General features: G+C 30.1%; 1 protein-coding gene across 3 annotated transcripts; it reads right to left on the minus strand.

Annotated features, from left to right (window-relative positions):
- Positions 1–548: 548 nt before the first annotated feature.
- On the minus strand, positions 549–8,561 carry LOC145325042 (adenosine 5'-monophosphoramidase HINT3-like). Of its 3 annotated transcripts, XR_013881384.1 has the most exons (9): positions 8,499–8,555; positions 7,885–7,943; positions 7,323–7,435; positions 7,062–7,142; positions 6,531–6,604; positions 4,961–4,988; positions 3,678–3,755; positions 2,712–2,976; positions 549–957 (listed from the first exon to the last, which is right to left on the minus strand). XR_013881384.1 is itself a non-coding variant. In XM_080167843.1 (8 exons), exons 2-8 carry the CDS (start codon positions 7,901–7,903, stop codon positions 2,896–2,898), a joined length of 474 nt encoding a protein of 157 aa, XP_080023969.1. In that variant the 5' UTR covers positions 7,904–7,935; positions 8,499–8,561; the 3' UTR covers positions 1,645–2,895. The 3 variants fall into 3 exon arrangements, 2 of the variants coding, with proteins under 2 accessions (XP_080023969.1, XP_080023968.1); XM_080167843.1 differs by lacking the exon at positions 549–957 and having other exon boundaries at positions 1,645–2,976; positions 7,885–7,935; positions 8,499–8,561; XM_080167842.1 differs by lacking the exon at positions 549–957 and having other exon boundaries at positions 1,647–2,976.
- Positions 8,562–19,677: the final 11,116 nt, after the last annotated feature.

Here is a 19,677-nt window from a genome sequence, read left to right on the forward strand (position 1 = left end):
CAAAGTAGAATAATAACTTCCAGCGGTTATCGATATCTTAAGCTAGAGACACACAGACAAATTGTTGCTTAAATATGGGTAAATTAAAGGATTTAAGTTTCTAATTGTTTAAAAGAATTACATCTATTATTACTTTCTTAGTTTCTTTATTGAATGTTAACATCCTTGTTTAAAAAGATGAACTGAAGCCAAAAAAGAGAAAAAATTAAAAATGACCATTTAATCCTTATATAAAAGTAACAGGATACTGTTTGTCTGTCTGTTTGTACCAATGGATCTCGCTAACCGCAGGACTGATATGGTTTTCCTTTTCAGCGAAGCTTCTCTTGGTTCCTGGGAAGATGGTTTATAGCTATTTTAAGATAGGGTAGCCACTATTTACAAAATATAGAGCAACTTTACAACAAAACAAAACAAAAAAGAAAGAGAAATAAAATATTAAAATAAATGTTTTATAATAAAATATGAATATTTGGTAAAACAAAATTGCGTTCTAAATAAATAAAAAATTCTCTCTTTCTCTCTCAAACTCTAAATATAGATTTTTTTTGCTACGGTAAACATTTTTTATTGAAAGATAAGAGCATTTTAGTATTTTATTTTATCACATTTTATTTTTATAAAAACATAATATTTAAAAGTAACACAGCAATATCAAATTAACAAAGAAGAAACTAAGTGCCATCGAGAAGGAAATGGAAGGGAAGGACATTGTGCTGTTTATTACACTAGTCCCCAAAGCTTTTTAATAACGTTTTCTTATTCATTGGCTCATTTGGATTGGTTGGGTCGTGAAGTTGAGTGTCAAAACGTTTTTACCACTAATTATAATCTGGGAGTAATTTTAAGTAAAATCATTGGGGATGTACATTAATTTATACGCCATTGTCTTGACCCTTTAAATCCCTGCAATAAATGGATACCAACTCCAAAAAAGGGTAGTTTCTGCCTTGGAAGCTTCATAGAAAAGAGAAAGATATCTATTTATCGCATTGTATTATAGACAGCTTTCCGCCGATATTAAAATGAAAAATGATAAGATTAAAACCAGTAGTTAGTGTAGAGGGGCAAAGACCTCGGCATAGATAACCGATATTGAATCTATTTAAATATTCGTAGAAAAATGTTTGTACAATATGATGCTGTACATGATTTTTCAGTATGGCTGAGAACCATTTCTAATCCAGTGGATATTAATCGGTTTCAAAGCTTTACTGTAATTATATTTTTCCAAATTTTCTCTAATAAATCTACCAAAGAGATTTTGATTAACAAAAAAATAAATGTAAAGTAGCCTTTTAAAAATTTCAAATTGTTAAATTTATAAGCTTATATAATTTGTACTTTAAAAGTGGAATTAGTAATATTAGTTTTATATAGATATATGTACATGTTATTGAAAAATATTAAAAGGGGTAGTTTCACGAAATGCATTTGAACTTAATTTAGTGAACCGCATATTTTTTGCTAGTTAATGGGTTAAACTATATTTATATGGCATATATTTAAAAGAATTTCAATTTTCTACCACGTAGTTTTGAAAATATCAAGACTTGAAAATCGTCTTTTTGTGATATATGCAATTTAAAAAGACGATTTTTCAAGTCTTGATATTTAAAAAACTACGCGGTAGAAAATTGAAATTCTTTCAAATATATGCTATACTAGAGTTGGCTCGATATAATTATCTCCCTATTGGCTAGTTTTCTATATGCATATCTATTTCTCAATAAATCTATTATCCTCACCCGGCATTACTATCTAAAAGAAAGTAAATATTTAATAATTTAAATGAATTTAAAAGATTTTTTTAAATTATATTTTTTTCTTTACATTACCATCACCAAAGGGTTAATGATGATGATTACAATTTTAGTTTAATATTTGAACACACAAAATGTCGCCACAATCGAATTCTTTTAAAACATAGTTTTCTTAAATTTATCATATTATAAATTTAAATTTTCTTTTTTATGATTAGAAATTAAATACATCAATATAAGGTAAATAGCAACATGAAATGAAAAAAATGAATTTATTTTTAATAAAGTAAAATAATGGGTCTTATCGTTCTGGGCAATGAGAGTTTATTATGGATTATTGGAGCACTATGAGTTTTAATTATATATTCCTTGGAAAACTTGAGCTCGTTTATAGACATTTATTTCCTATATAGATCTGACATGGATCTTGAAGCAATTAAGCAGGCCGTTTTGTACATGTTGAAAACTGGAAGATTTCATTAAATAAAAGTAATCGCAAATATACTTAGTAAATAAATGTAGTTTAACCAATTAGCCAGGAAAAAAAATGCGGTTCACTAAATTAAGTTCAAATGCCTTTCGTGAAACTACCCCTTTTAACCTAAAATATTTTAATCTGTTTTCAAATAATGATTCATTTTTCTTTTGATGAGTTTAATGAATTTGAAAAATATTAACTACATTTCTAATGAATGCGATGAAAATTTGTAATTATTTTAATCATGTAATTAAAAAAAATTTAAAAGAAATATAATTTGTTTAAAATACTATAATTTTCTTTCCAGTATGGCTTTGAACCCGATTAATATCCGGTGGATAGAACTGATTCTCAGCCACACTGAAAAATCATGTATCGTAACGTATTATATCCAGTTTTGTACGAATATAAAACTGGTTTACATTTTTATTTCGCCGGAAAGCTATTTATAATGGGATGCGATAAATAACATTTTCAGCATGGCTTCAATACCAATGAATATCTGCTAAATTAAAATTAGTTCTGAGCCATACTGAAAAAAACACATATGGTATCGTATTAAAGACTAGACAATTTTCTACGAACATTTTTTTAAAATAATTCAAGTTTTGTTGGCCCCGAGGGGCCACAGGTCCGGTCAAACAACAAATGTTTTCATTGATTTTTAATTTCTTGTAGAACAGTGTCGACAGATTTGAAGAAATAAGAAGAGAAAATCATCCTTCCAATCAGACTCTGAAATAAAAAAGAAATGATTATTTTTGTATGCAAATCTACTGTCATCAGGGATCTAAAGGGATAAGACAATGGCCGATAAATTGATTTACATCCCCAATAATGATACACAAAATTACCCCTTCTTATGTAGATCAAAATTAGTGTTTGATACGTTTGAACATTCAATTTAATAAACCAACCAATCGAAATTAACTAAAGTCCCCAAAGTTGTTAAGCAAACGAATAAGCAAACGTTTTTCTAAAACTTTGGGGACTAGTGTTTAATTAACTATTCATTGCCCCCTCTCTCTCTGAGTTGTCACATTGTGTTATATCATTGCAACTTTGCAAAAATCAAGTAAGGTTAGGTAAAGGTTGGATAGAGCTCTGCAGGATTTAAGCTACCCATAATTTCTTAGTGATTTATCAATTTTAGCTTAGTTAAATTTTGCTGTTATTTTGTAACTATGTTCAGTTCATTGTGCAAATGATTGACCATGTTTCTTTTTAAAAGTTCTAAAAAATCAAGCAAAGATATTTTTATGCACCAAGTACTTTTACCCAGGGATCTAAAGGGATAAGACAAATGCCTAAAAATTATGCACATCCCCGATATTGATACATTAAATCACCACTTCTTTAGTTTACAATTAGTGGTTGACATTTTGGGGGACTAGTGTAATAAACAGCCTAATGTCCCATCCCTACCCGACCTTTACCTGAGGGGGTGGGTATATGATATGCAAGTGTAGATGGAAGATTGAATAAATCGGCCAATGAAATCCTGTTCGCAATAACTAAAATAAACAAAATTAGTTTCATGAAAACTGGCGCCTTTCTGAAATAAAAAAAAAGAATATTATCTTTTCGTGAACAGACATAAAAACCACACAAAACGTCTAGAAATACTTTGATAGTAGCACAATAAAAAAGTGGAGACAATAAAAAATGAAGACATCTGTTTTGGATGTCCTTAGGGCAATACAGATGACCAAAATTTAAAGTAAAGAATGGCAAGCATTGATTTTATGATTTAATTGCCCAATTAAAATTAGTATTGAGATATTGATTCATAAAACGATTAGAAACTAATGTATTGTCACCGCACATCTCTACAATTTTGTCTCAAAAATTAAGTAAACCCATATTAAGCATTTCAGGATATATTGATTAGGGTTGGGCCGGATACTTTTTTGGCCGGATACCGGATATCCGGCTGATTTCAAACGCCGGATATCCAGTTATCCGGCCAAATTACCGGATATCCGGCCGGATAACCGGCCAAATTACCAGATACTAAAGTAGCAAAAAAAAATTTCTTCAGAAATCTTATATGAATTTACATAAAGTTAAACTTGTTCAGAAAAAATGTTCTTCTAGCTTCAATAATAAGAAAATTATAGCCATTTAAAATTTTAAAAAGCAGAGATTTTTAGTGTAAAGTATAAAAAATTATAGAGCCGGATATCCGGCCACACCGGATATCCGGCCCAACCCTAATATTGATATTAATTTTTGTTCGGGCTTCTCATAAATTTTCTTTTTTTTCAACGATAAAAAAGATTCACTAAAAATTTTGTAATGCTCGTTTGTACTTATGTCTGATTTGTTTAGCTTATTTAGCCTCCATGGATATTGTCATCCTTGTTGAAAAAACAAAACATATTCCGATGAACATGTTAATTAAGCTCTTGATATTTACATCTAAATTTTACAACGAAAAAAGTTTCAGAAATTGTTTTATAACAAAGAAAAACAAGTATGGCACATTCCATAGCATCAGTTTAATAAACTTTTGTACCTACCCTAAAAATATATGAAAATCGGATGTCTTATCAGAAGTATCCAAATTGTCAATAGTCAAATTTACAATATTAACACTTATGTCATAATTAAACATTTGTAGTGAATTTATTTTTAAATTTCATGAAGTTATTTTACAAATAGTAGAAAACAACTAAGTTTATAATACTACGCTATAAAGACTAAAAAGATTAAATACCTCTTTATCAAATTCTGGAACTTTTTCTCTAAAAACATTTTATATATTTTTATTTGACGTCAATTAACAAATACCAATAAATACATGAATAGATTATAGTGTTTTGGAAAGCTAAAGTACTATTAACTGTTATAGATCCGGGTTTTATAGGTAAATATTAACTGGTTCCCTTCCAGTCTCAAGAGGCAGAGGGGAAGTGTCGGGATGATAGTCTGATACGAACCCAAGGCATTTCTAAAGATTCCCAGAAAAGTGCAACCTAATTAGGTCAGCAATTTCCAAGATATTTATCTTATGATAATCATAATCACTGCAAAATCATAATCGTACAACAAGAAATGAAAAGTTTATTGAAAAAAATCTCTTGAAACAAACTCCTCATTTAAATTAGGGGGTTTAAAACTAAAGGGGTTCGTTTAATTTACAGAAATTAAACAGCTCTATTATACACAGAAATCTTTCGTTTAGCTATCTCAATATTTTATTGGAAAAATTTTAAAACAATTTATTAGAAATTTCATTCGAATCAATTTAGATTTAAAATGAATAGGATTCAATTTTAATAAATTTAAAATAATTAAAATGAGGATGACAATGTCCATGTAAATAAATGGATGTTGGACAAAAATCAGAATTATACACGAAAAAATCAGGATATTTTGGCTGTGTGTTTATTGAGATATGAAACGTCTGTATCAAGAAGTAAAAGTTTCAAGCTATTTTTCAAAAGATAAAACGATGAAACACAAATAAACCTTTGGGATGGTAATTGAATTTCAGCCTCCTAAGTCTAGGGACGAAACAACAAGTTCTATAACATATTAAGAATAGAAAAGATTTATTTTTTGATTTTTAAAGAAAAAGAAATACCAATATGTAAAAATTGGCGAACAGTCTTATCAAAAGGTAAAAATAGGTTAAATTATAAATAAGCCAAACTTATTTCCAAGCAAGTTACAAATAGAACATAAAACAAAGGTCATGTAATAAAAGGGTTTGGTTATCTGCAATATATTGTGAGGAAGTGTGGGTTAATCAATTGATCATTAAGTATTTATTCATTTGAAATACAACCTTTTTAAAAATGTCTCTTTGCTACTCACAGATTTAAAAATTTTTGTTATTTCATTATATCAAATAAAATATATTCCTTAAAACTGATTCTCCAGTCCGTAACATTTGCTGAACCATCTCTGAATCAGATGCCAAACTTATTTCCAAGCAAGTTACAAATAATACTTAAAAACAATTGATCATTAAGTACCTATTCATTTGAAATACCAAGAAGGAGGTAGGTTGTGCTAAAATTCCGTAAAAGTGTATGTTTTAAGGCTTAAAAACAGTAGTAGAACGATAATATTCACTAAATATGAGTATTCCTTATTGAAAAGAACTATAGATAAAAATAGTAGTGAAAAATATTTAGTGAATATTAGGTATAGTTTTTAAGCATTAAAACTAGCACCTTTACGGAATTTTAGCACAACCTACCTCCTCCTTATTAAAAAATGTTTGCTCCTCAAGGATTTAAATATTCTTGTTATTTTATTATGTCAAATAAAATATATTCCTTAAAACCGATTCTCCAGTCTGTAACATTTGTTCCACCATCTCTGTATCAGATGACTTTAGTTCTCTTATATTCTAATTATTTGTTCAGTGTTTTATCAGTACCTAGGTATTGAATTATTTAAACATGAATCACAACATTCAAATGTAGCAAAGCATTGAAATTGAACAGAAAGACAAATAAACTGAGTATATGAAGACAGTTATGTGGCCACAGATATAGTCAGTATAATTCACAGTTAACCACATAGAAATTCTATCATCCTGAAGCGTTATAGACAGACGGACACACTAATTGGGTTATAATTTTCGCGGATATATAAATATTAGCATTCGTAATACCAGTATGATGCGCGAATATCAATTAAGATATATGTAATGGAAAATCTGTTAAACTAAATCAAAAACTTGGATTGAATCCTTTTAAAAAATCAAAGATTTTCTCCGATACTTATGTAAATTCCCACCACTGCACTGCACTGTAACTTCTGAGTTTTATGAATTATTTTATTTGTTTTGTTAAAACACTTTCCTTGATGTGGTTCTTGGGTATAACAAGGAAATGATTGTCCGAGGCAGGTTTGTGATCAGGAAACACTACAAACTTGTCATCCTGCAAAAAAATATAAATATAATGTAATGTACTTTTCACATATTAGCTCCTTCTGGGGCTAAAAACTTTTTTTTTTAAACCTAACACTTTTTAGAAAGATTTCAACCTAATAAAAGACCTTTAGAATAAAATATTCTGTAGGTACTCTTTAATTTAAATATGAATAAACAAAAAAATCACCTCAAATAGAATATTCGTAGGTACTGTTTTGTTTCTAATTTTACAAAATATACAAGAATCAACAGTTTTATAGTCAGGTAAACTCTCTTCTGTTCCTTTCACAGGCATCGGTTCTAAACAAAAAAATGTCACTTAAAACAGATTTAATGGAATAAGGATTGAAGAAATTTACCAAAAGATCCGTTCAATTATACCTATTATTATGAGATGTTGTTAAATTTAAAAATAATAAAAAAAGATTTTATGCTTCTTAATCTTTTTTGAAACATGGCTTAATATATGTCATATTCTATAGCAAAGAAAAATACTATTATAGACGACCTAGCTAAATCTAAAGATCAATGAATTGTTGAAAAAGGATTGGATCATGGAAAGAAAATGAAGTAGCGGGTTTCGTAGTATTTTTATAGGTCATTTTATTTTATGTTATTTAAATGTTGATGATTTCCCCGCAGGGGCTAGAAATAGGAGAAAAGCTACTGTGAAAATACGACGACTCCCGCTATATCGTTTTCTTTCCATGATCCAAAGGATTTAAGTAAAAAAATCGATGAAATATAACCTTGGCTTGTAGATGTCATTTTCGTTCTTGTTATAGATGCTGAATTATAAACTACAATCCTATCATTTGACTTTAATTAGAACATTTTAATGTTTATTTCAAATGTTTGCAAATATTCTATTATTCCAATAATGTTGGAAAATAGATTTTTGAATATTTACCTATTTAAAAGGTTTTTTTTTTCTTTTCACTATTTTTTGCAAGATACTTTTCAAAGTGCATTTTGGAATTTTAGAAATGTCCTATCGATTTAAAACTTTTCCTGGTGATTTAGAAAGCGTAAGAACTCTATAGTTGTTATGAGAAATTCGATTTTAACTAAAGTGATATGTTGATTTTATAAGAGAATTTCGGACAGAGCCAAATAAGAAAAATTGTTTTAGATATTTTATAATTTCAGCTGATTTTAGGGGGCCGGCAACGGGTCGTAGTAGAGCCGACCTTTTTATCTGCCCCCCCCCCCCCCCCCCTCCAATATTATTTCAGATTTATTACGCTTGTTGGCTTTACCTAATTCCTGAAATGGCCACCTTCTTAAAGTTAAACTAGAATATCTTACACATAGAACAAAAACTTAATGCATTTACTTACATTTATTAAAGTCAAATAAAAACCTAGGAGCACAAAATCTGTTTAGAAGTTTATAAACATACATTGACGAATAGATTAAATTTTCTGAAATTCAAAAGTAAAGCATTGAATTAAATTAATACTGGAAAAGTAACTTTTATTTTTCTTTATGTGAAGATTGAAATATCCAAAAAGGCACAGATGTCAAAAAAAATTCCTTAACTATCCTTTCATTCATTGTGAGAGAGATTAATTCTATATTTAAAAATGTGATATTTTCGAATGCTTGAGTATATGACCAAACATAATATATATTTAGGTTTAAAAAAACCTCAAATCACTTAACTGGCTATATTTTTTCATTTATTTTATACTTACAGCTTTGCTAGTTTTTATTTTGATAATCCTAATCATAATAGATATAAATTTATTAATTACAATAAGAATTAAATCAACAAATCTTTGGGTCTAAGATAAGAATTCTAGCCTTAAGTAAAAGTTTTGATAACAAGCAGACCATATTTTATTAAAATGTAAACAAAGATCAGCTGATTTGGAAATGTCGTCTTTGTCATTTAGCTATTTGAAAATAATATTACAGGATTTTTTGATTCTTTTACATGGAACAAAATAGATTATTACTGCTTATATCTTAAAGGTGTAATTCTGTATCTTTTCTGTTCCTTATAATCTCATAAAAAATGGTCTAAAAGAATGTTTTTTTTTCCAGAGCTACATATAACTATTTTGTGCGCGCTATAAATCCAACTTAACTCAAATGTTTTGTTTAAGTCCTAAGTGGGTTTGATAATGTAAAAAAAATATGTATTTGTTGTTTTTACTATAACAAAGCAGTGATAAATACTCAAGAAAGAAACCGTTAATGGCAGAACCGATCTTTTCTTATTTTTTAAGGAAGTTAAGTATTGATATAGGGAACATTTTAGTCTATTTAGAGGGGTGTTCGTTAATATTATCTACCCCCCCAAAAAATGCATTTCCTCTCACAACTAAAAACTACTACAGTTACTTCATAATATTTAATAGTTCTTATAAAACATCTTTTTTGTCTTTTTAAGAGCGAGGCTTTTCGATATTTAGGATTGGTCAGTACCGCCGGACGTCCGTAACGGTTAGCTTTTTTCATTAATTTAAACAGGTTAGAATTGTTCTATCGATTTCAAACTTTGCATGCTGATTCCTATTGATTAGGTACGATTACAAAGCGCAGCAGCTCTATAATCGTTACCAAAAAGTCCTTACGTCCATTTAAAACATGCTGATTTTTTTACTTTTTGGACAACAATTTTTTGTATGTTAAAATTATCCGATTCCTCTTAATTTTTTAATACTGATTCCTATTACAACAAGGTACAATGTTATACGTGAAACATCTCTATAATCAAGTCCTAAAAATGTAAGTATGTCCTTAAACAATTTCATGTATTTAAGCAGTTTTAAAACAAATTTACTTACAATATTGTGTGTACTTATGCATTAATATTCTGCTTATTCAGTAATCAGTTCTGACACTCTCCAAGTGTTAATGTTAGTTTGTCCTTCAATTTCAGAGCTTCGCTTTTATGGATGTTGTCATCCTTGTTTGTCCTACTTTTAGACATAATTGTCCTTGTCAATGTGAAACTAAGCTCTAATGTTTTGTAGTGATAATAACTTTTTATCGGGAAAATACGTAACTAAGGTATATACAATATACATATACAGAAGTTGTAGTATACATATACTGCAGGGAGGGAAGGGACATTGGACTGTTTATTACACTAGTCTCCAAAGTTTGTAATAACGTTTTTGTATTCGGTGACTCAACAAGTTGGGGGACTTTTATTAAATTTTTATTGGTTGATTCATTACGTTCAACGTTTCAAGCACTAATTGCAATCCACAGAAGGGGTAATTTTGTGTATCAATAGAGATGCACATTAATTTATTGGCCATTGTCTTATCCCTGTAATAATGCCATACACTTAAAATGTATATATGTACAGCGCGTAGCTGTAGTAAAACAAGGATGACAACATCCATAAGTAACAAAGCTCATCAATACATGGAAGAAAAAGCGAGTTAAAGACTATATTCTAGTTGCATTCATGGAAATGGTTATACAAAATCTGAAAGCCTTTATTAAATAGCACGAAAGAAAAACACAATAATTAGCTTGTAAGTTAACCAGCTTTATTACACTACTTAATTTTAAAAACCTAAAAAAATTCTTTCTACATAGACAACCACTAAGTTTTATAGAACACGTATAATAATCTACACTAAAATCCACGTAAACTTACAAAACACGAACAAAATAGTTTTATGTTGATAGCAGAACGTGAATGTATAATGTACATTTATTTTATTGTATATTAGAAAGCTGCTCGCAAGGTTGCTTGGTTATAATGATATTTTTTTCCATGTTCTGTTAATTATGGTAATTTTTAGGTGTTAAGTGAATAATAGTTTCTGAAAGAACAATAAAACAACATAAAAATCTTGAAAATTGCTCAAACTACTGCTATGTCACATAAGTGAAATTAATATTTCATGTGGGGGAATGCCTTGGCTCAAAACAGGTGCAACACATTACAGCACACAGATAGGACTTCCAGTCAAAGGTTTTACTATCAAGGGGTTAGTTGAGACAAATAATCATGCACTATATTATTATTATTTGGATCAGAGATAAACCAAAATAAGACGTCTAGGTTTCCTTTTAACAGAACACTAAAAAAAACATATTTATTCTTTATTCCTCTGAACATAACTATCCTTGTTCAATAAACCTTGTTTTGTAATGTGTTTTACTGACAAAGTTTATTAAAGCACTCAATTTGCTCGTATATTCTACATTTATTCTACCTTCTACGTATAAATTGAAAACCTCTAAACACTATAAAATAATGTTTTCATAATGTCATTTTAATTCTCTAAAAAGCTTTAAATAAAAGGAGTTTCGCCCCTAGCATCTATGGATTCTGCAATCGAAGGAGAAGCCTTAATAGCTTTCATTTGGTTGTAAAATAGCCTAAAACCATCCTAAGATGTGTGTGAGGCTTTCCTCAAATAGATAAAACAATAGTTATATAAATCTTAATGGACAAACAAAATTCTTTATAAATAATACGATTAAAAATGAAAATTTTTTTGGTAAAATTATTGTGAATTTTTTTAGAGTGCAAAACATACAAGTTTCATATTGTATTGATTTTGAAGTTATTTTTTTTTATGTACAGTAATGATACGCTGTTTGTCGTAAAAACACCTGTGCTAAGTTGTGAAACTTTTTAAAGCAAAGCTTTTTTTATATTTAAGGTAGGTTTGTCCGTTAGATAGCTGAGACATGTTTAGAAATGTCCTATCGTTTTCAAACTTGGCAGGATGATTCCTGTAATAAAGGAAAATGAAAGGGTTAATTTGCTTTACATATATTAGTTAATGTTCGTTTGTCTTATGGTCGTTTAAGCTTTGCCTTTATGGTTTTTATGCAGCCGCTAGAAATTTATAAAAAATAGTTTTTACCTTATTGTAATAGGAATGTTGTCTCCAGACGTTATACTGGCGGATTTTTTAATGTTATAAAGATTCGCTTCTAAAAACAATTCATTAATGAACTAATTCAGTACTAGTACTGTTAATAATCATATCTTTAAGACATTTTGACGATTTCCCGCAGTGTTTAGCAGTTCACAGAAACACCTTCCCCCCCCCCCCCCTCCACTTATATTTTGTTAGGGTGTAAGTTTTTCGTTTTTTTTTTGTTTCTTACTTTTGTTCAGGTTAGGTTGGGTTATATTGGGTTCTGGGATTGTCCCTCAGGGATAGGGGGGTGGTTGTATGGAAAATAACAACCACCTCCCTTATTAGCTATTAATTTGTTTCAGAAATAAAGTAGGGGAGGGGGGCCGGGGGGGGGGGGGGGGACAGTGCTTGACAAGCAATTTGGGGGAAAACACATTTTAACCGATATTTCTTATCTTAGAGGATATTGGTCATTATTGAAAACAAATTGTATTATACATTTTTCACAGGTGGGAAGGGACAATAACATGTAAATTATACTGTCTAAAAAAGTTTATCAACCCGTTCTGCTCTTTGTTGGCTTTAATTTTTTTTTTTTGGAGGGGGGGGGGTTGTAGCGTGCACAGTGATTCACTAGGGGTGTGTAAAATTTCAATTTTTATTAAGGTGTTGACTCCCCCCCCCCATCTGCTCGTTACTGTACATGATGATTGATTTTGTTTATCAATTAATCGAGGTGGGCTATAACAATATATTGATCATTGTCTTATCCCTTAAGATACCTGGGATGGTTAGGAAATCACCTTGTAGCGTAGCAACATTTTAATTTAATTCTAATAAATTTCACTTTTCTCTTCTATATCTTCTACTAGCGGCTACGCCCCTAGCGGCTTCTAGGGGCACTGGAAGAGTGGGAAGATTAATTTGATAAGTGTTTTGGGGGTGGAGGAATTTTTTTCTAAGAGCGATATCTTTTGGAAGGGAGATGGCACCCTCCTCCAAAATAGTTATAAACCTTCCCAGGACCTGTGTGCAGCTACCCAATAAAGCAGAACCATATCGGTTCAGCGGTTAGTAAGATCCTTCAGTACAAACACACACAAAAAATCCTTTTACTTCATTATATGAATTTTTTATTAATATTAAAAGTTTAAGATAAAAGTCACTTTTTTTAGATTAATTTCTGAAGAAATATAAAGTATACGTCATTATATTTAAATGTCATAGAATGAATTTCTTTAAAATGTTTAGTTGAGTTAATGTATTTGTCGAACGATTATGTTATCTCTCTCTTTAAAACTTTATTTTACTAGCAAAGCAACTCTATAACTATGTATTTACGTCTGCTCGTCAGCAACAATTAAAAGTAATCATGATTTTTATCTGTTAAAAAAATAATATTAAAGGTATTTCTTTATATTCATGACTATTGAATATTAACAACTACTATAAGTCAGGGCTCGGTAGCCATTTCCACCGTTAGTAAGCCAGCACAGTGAAATCGTCATATTATAACCTTAAAATTAAGCTGGATTCCTTAAAATTAAGCTGGATTTCTGAACCTTTTTATAAACAATAAACATACAATACATCTTTTTGCATACATTTTTTTGGCACACAAGAGGGTTTAAATTTGAGGCTTATGCGCAGCTGAGGCTCGGCTGCCGAGCCCTGAAATATCTTCTTCTTTCAGTAATTAAAATTTTATTATCTAAATTTTCTTCTCTGTTCTTTTAAAGATTGATTTCTGAATCTATTTTTGTTTATTTGCATTGCTAAGGAGCATCGTCTCAAATACTCTATAAATCGCTTTGTCCATCCGTTCTTCTATTTGATTTAAACATTTCTATCCAAGCTTGTCTATGTAGTCTTTTGAGACATTAAAATGATATAGTAGCTGCACACTCTGTTCATAAACAATAACAGGCATCTTAAGGGTCCGTTTTGTACAGTATACATATATTGGTACTTGCTTACATGTGGTAGACTGGAGCAAAATCAAAAATAAGGGGGGGGGGGGGGTAGTTTTTTAATGTCTGGAAAACGGCAAGGAGGAAAAGTGCAGGGCAAGGCAAAGGCTTTTTGTTCAAAACCCCCCCCCCCCTTAATTTTGAAGAAAATAAAAATTATCTTATTCCTCAATTTTTAAAATTTCGTAATTCCTGGACTGTTTCCATAAAAAAACATTCATAATTAATTAAAGTTCTCCATTGAGGGAGGGAGGGGACATTGGGCTCTTTTTCCTTCTAGTCCCTTAAGTTTTAATATAGGTTGTTCGTTGGCTTAACAACTTTGGGGACTTTTATTGAACTTTGATTGGTTAGTTCATTAAGATGAATGTCCAGACGTTTTAACCACTAATTGTAACATAGAAAAGGAGTAGTGTTTATGTATCATCATTGGAAATGTACATAAATTTATCGGCCATTGTCCTCTAACTTTAGATCCCTGGATTTTTGTGTACATTTTAAAGAGGTTTTAATGTATATAATTTCCAACCATTTTGAATATGAGAGTACACATTTTTGATTATCAATAATGACATTTATCAATTGAACATTTAATTTTCAGCATGATAAAATTTTAATTACAAATTTTTCAATGATAAAAGGTATAATTTTAATCTTGCCATGTTGCTACGAAGATAAATGTACATAAACTAAAAGCACACTTTTGATCTAGAACATTTTTGTACCATTAAGTTATAAGTTATAGGTGGGTGTGAGCGTTGTAGAAATCTTTGCGATTTTTTTTAGTATCTTTGCTTGTCCTATTTGGGCCAAACTCCCCCCCCCCCCCCCCTAAAAAATATAAAGGCAAATAAAATGTATGGACACTTTAATGGTTTTAAGCCAACGAATGAGATAACGTATTTTATAATTTTGGAATTATTGAATTAGTATGCATGGGGGGTTTTCTTTATGGTACAAGCTAATATGAGAAGAGATTGTCGAATTCTTCGCTTGACTACAAAATACTACAATACTTAACAGTGCCGTGAATAGATATAGAATATACGTGGATATTATGACAGCAAAAAATCTGACGTTGATTTAGGTTGCTAAAATGAAATTAATTATTGGTCCGTTCGTTTATCCAGTAGGGGAGGGAATAGGGTAAATGGGGAGGAAGGAGGGGGAGGGGGTCATTATTTTAGCTAGCCACAAGTTCATTTTATTAGAGTACATGATAATCTGGTGTAAGATCCAAGTATTATTAGATCCATTGTGCTGTGCGTCTTTAGTAGATGTGTTGTTTTGTTTAGTTGACCATCTACCTTTCAGCAGTGAAGTCATAAATAACAAAATTTACATAGTGCTTGTAAATTTTATTAATGATAAAATGAAGTTATGGCATTGTTTTAATCAAACATTTGTGATTACGTTATAAAGTTAATGATGTGTTATTTTAAATATTATATTTGTAATTTATAATAATTACACAGAAATAGATATTGATTAAGTTAACCCCAAAATTAATATTGACAACTACATAATATATAGATATCATAGGCTTTACGGTGTTGTTTACTACCATAATGGATTTTAATTCTAAATTAAGACTTTTTTCGTTTTAACTATCTACTATTTTAATTTTAGTAAAAAAATAAAGGACTTGTAATTATTCTATGTCAGTGAACTAAATTAAAGGTTAAAGATAAAATCTTCCCTAATTTTTTTTTAGGTTTTGGGAGATTTTTTAGAAAACTGATATGATTCAATCCTATTATTTGATGAACTACGTTTTTTTGTCTGAAGCATCAGATTTCAATGGGTCCTTTTTAAGGAAACTTCACATAAATCCCATGATGGTTTTAGACTATTTTAAGTCCCCTTCTTGCACCTTTAAGTACACAAAGCCCATAGATGCAAGAGGGATAGCCGCTAGATTTTTAAAAATATAAAATAAATAATTGTTCAATTTTGCATCGTATTATAGACAGCTTTCTGCGTATACTAAAATAAAAAATTTAAGATTAGAACCAGTTTGGCTAGTCCCTTAGGACCGGAGACCCGGTCTAACAAAACTGGTATTATTTTTATGATTTTACATTTATAACCGTGGAAAATTGTCTGTAATAAGACGCTATATACTATAATTTTTTAGTTTGGCTGAAAACCGGTTCTTCTCAAGCGGATATCAACCAGTTTCAAAGGCATAATGAAATAAAATTACGAGAAGCCACGCATTTCAACACTCATGTGAAGTATTTGTTTAATAAAATGAAGGAGTGGCAAAATTTCTCGCCCATATAATTTCTAAAAGGAATTTATGATCTAACCATTTTGTAATAATCGTATTCAGCCGACTGGTTGTTTAGTTTTTGAAAGCAAAGCTTTTCTACATTTAGCGCGACTGTCCTTCTGCAAGTTTTTCCACAGCTCTTATTGTTCATTTTGGCATGTTAAAATTGTCCTATCGATTTCAAACTTTGTAATGCGATTTTTATATGTTTGATAATTATAATGTATTTATCGTTAATAGGCTTTTATTTTTATACTCTTTTGTAGATTAAAATGATAATTGTTTAAATGCAAATTTGTTGTTAAGATTAATGTAAAAATGATTTTTAAATTTTACGAATTAACAAAATTTTCTTGAACTGAATACTAACTTCTTAAAAACTTACTCGAGGCATTATTACATGAAAAAAAATTTGGCGATTGGCCATTAACATTTTTTGCAAAGTTGATTTAAGATAAAAATATATAATAACTAAAATGATAAAGTAGGAACATGCAAAATGAAATTATCATATTCTGTGATTTATTGACAATGCTTTCAAAACAAAGCTATTCTAAATCTTTACTAGAATGTCCGTATGTTCTTTTAAGAGATATTCATTTTTAACTTTTTAACAACAAATTTTGATTGGATATAATTGTTCGATTGGTCTGATTTTTGGAATACTTATTTCTAAGACAATGAAGATCAATGCTTTAAGCGAAACATCTCTATAATCAAGTCCTAAAAATGTAAGTATGTTCTTAAACATTATTTTGGAACCCAGAAAAAGTGTCGGACTGATTATGACGTAAAAAAGTAATTAGCCAATGAGAGGCCACTATAAATTTTACCATTGGTCATTAATGGCCTCTAATTGGCTAATTTTTTTTATGTCATAATCAGTCCGACACTATTACTGGGTTTATTATTTTGTATTTAATCAGTTTTTTAAAACAAATTTACTTACAATTTTGTTCCGATTTTTATACATTTATAGTCTGATTATTCAGTTCTGGCACTTTACAAGTGGATCGTTTGTCATTCTAGTTTAAGCTTTTAATCGATGTTTATGTTAAATGTTGTTAGATATTGCGGACATATTTGTGTTTGTTCAGAGAAAAGCTTTTTAAATTTAGGATCGGTCCGCCCGTTATAGATATATCTTATCGTTAATTTAGGCTAGTTAGAATTGTCCTATCGATTTAAAACTTAGCATGTCCTTCCTGTGACTGATTACAAGAAAGTCAGTATGTCCAATCATGATGAGCATCAAGATATTTCATTGTATGATGTTCCTTGATTTTGTACTTTTGATTCCTATATCAATTGGGCTTAAGTATCTAGTGTATTGAAGTAATTTTAAGTGTTGTGATTTTTTCTTTCATACTTCTAAAAAATGTTCAATATTTGGAGCGTTGTTACTCTATATGTGTTAATGGTTTTTTCCGTCTGATTTGTTGAACTTCAATTTTTCATGAATAATGTAATCCTTGTTTCTCGTATTCATTCGAATCCGGTGGATAGGAATCGGTTCTCATCCATACGAAAAAACTATGTCTAGCATCGTATTATATCCAGCTTTCTACGAATATAAAAATGTACAATCATAAGATTAAAACCAGTTTGTACATTCTATTTCCGCGGAAAGCCGTTTATAATACGATGCGAGAAATAACTATTATTTAGTAATTAAGTAATAAGCACACTTGTACCATTCTGTATCTAGATTAAATCACGAATATTGGTGATTCAGCCAACCATAGTGCAAGCAAAACCTTGAAATCATTAGCTCTAATTGTCAAAATATGGAATGGTTTCTTAAAAAACACTGTGAAACAAGGATGACAACATCCATAAAAGCGAGATTCTAATTGAGTCTAATTGTCTAATTGTCCTAGGAGTCAATTTAAAAATTAAGTAAACTGGATTGAATAAAGTAGTAAATTTTTTTTGTCTGAACCTAAAGATCACCATGAAAACTTAACCAATTGAGCTCTCTTTTTTTAGGTAAGCTTCACATAGCTCCTGTAATGGTTTTAGGCCATTCTATTTTCAGATTTAAGTCATGGAATGGTTTCCGGCCATATAGACTAGGGGCGTATCCACGTAACCTTTTATTCGATACGACAACAATAACATGTCAAAATTTTCAATAAGGGCTGGCCAGTACTACCCTAAATGTAGAAAGCTTCGCTTTTCTAAAATATACAAAGATGTCTTAAAATCAAAAAGACACTCATTTCCCATATTTATCAAGATCGACAGAGCATAAAATTACGTAGAAACTGCATGGTGCAAAAAAATGCCCAAAGCTGGTTTTCTCCAGATTTGACAAGTGCACTTTTTTTACGTTGTTTAAGATAAATGTCCTTGCATTTAGTTTTGACAAGTTTAGCTACTCTGCAAGCAATTATTTTCTTATATTTTCATTTGTATTCAGAAATATAGTTTAATGGTGTAACCTTTTAAAATTTTTCCTACAATCATGATAAGGTTGCACAATTACAATTTAGCAACTCTATTACCCAGTTATTTAATTATTTATGAAGAAACGTCTTCATTTCAGGATTGGTTTCGAGCTCTTTATCTTTAGATTTTAATCTTGTGACAGTTTTAAGCTATTTTTTGCCATCTCACCCCCCAATTAAAAAATATTGAGCCACGATATCCCAAGGGCGCAGCTGCTATTCTTTGAAATAGCTTTAAGTATCTGAGATGATATACTTTTTTGGTGAACTGAAATTAGTTTCCGAATGTGAACACGTTTTCCTAGGTGTTTCCCAATCCTATCTCAATATTTGCTACTAGCTAAAAAACCTTCAACTTCAAAAAAAAAATCTAAATTTGAAAAAATAAAACTTTGAATGTATAATGTAGAAATCGTTAATACATTCAAATTTTGATTTTTTTTTTTGAAGTTTGAAGGTTTTTTAGCTAGTAGCAAATATTGAGATAGGATTGGGAAACACCTAGGAAAATGTGTTCACATTCGGAAACTAATTTCAGTTCATCACTTTTTTGTGTACTATCGGCTTCACCCCTAGCCTTTAGGGGCTTTGCCCCAAGGGATAATTTAAAAGAAAAATTAAGTACTACTGGAGCTGCAACCAATACTTTTAAATAAATAACTGCCTACAAAAAAATGGGAGAGGATTTTTTTTTTTGGGGGGGGGGGGGGGGTGGGCCGGGTGGGGGTGACCCATCCCTTAAGAAAATAGCCTAAAACCACCACAGGACCAGTAGATATATTCCCTAAAGAGTAAAATCCAATAAGTTCAGTGGTTACCTAGGTCTTAAGGGACGGACGGACGTCAAGCTACTTTGTATTATAGATTGAGATTTTCTGTGGATATACTTATCTCATATCTATCAAATATTAGGCATGTCAAAGTATAATTAAATAAATATCAATTATCATTAAGTATTATCATTGCTTTATTACTCATGGACATACAAATCCTTGTTAAA

The sequence above is a fragment of the Acartia tonsa genome, chromosome 7, assembly GCF_053477335.1.
Source record: "Acartia tonsa isolate MP-2025a chromosome 7, ASM5347733v1, whole genome shotgun sequence".
NCBI lineage: Eukaryota > Metazoa > Arthropoda > Copepoda > Calanoida > Acartiidae > Acartia > Acartia tonsa.

Excerpts from the sequence above, each read along its gene's own strand:
- LOC145325042 (XM_080167842.1), bottom strand. The coding sequence starts at position 8,539 with ATGTATGTTTATAAACTTCTAAACAGATTTTGTGCTCCTAG. Across the intron at positions 7,944-8,498 it reads AACAGATTTTGTGCTCCTAG|GATTGTAGTTTATAATTCAG; the intron begins GTTTTTATTTGA and ends GTCAAATGATAG. Across the intron at positions 4,989-6,530 it reads ACTGGAGAATCGGTTTTAAG|AGAAAAAGTTCCAGAATTTG; the intron begins GAATATATTTTA and ends AAATGTTTTTAG.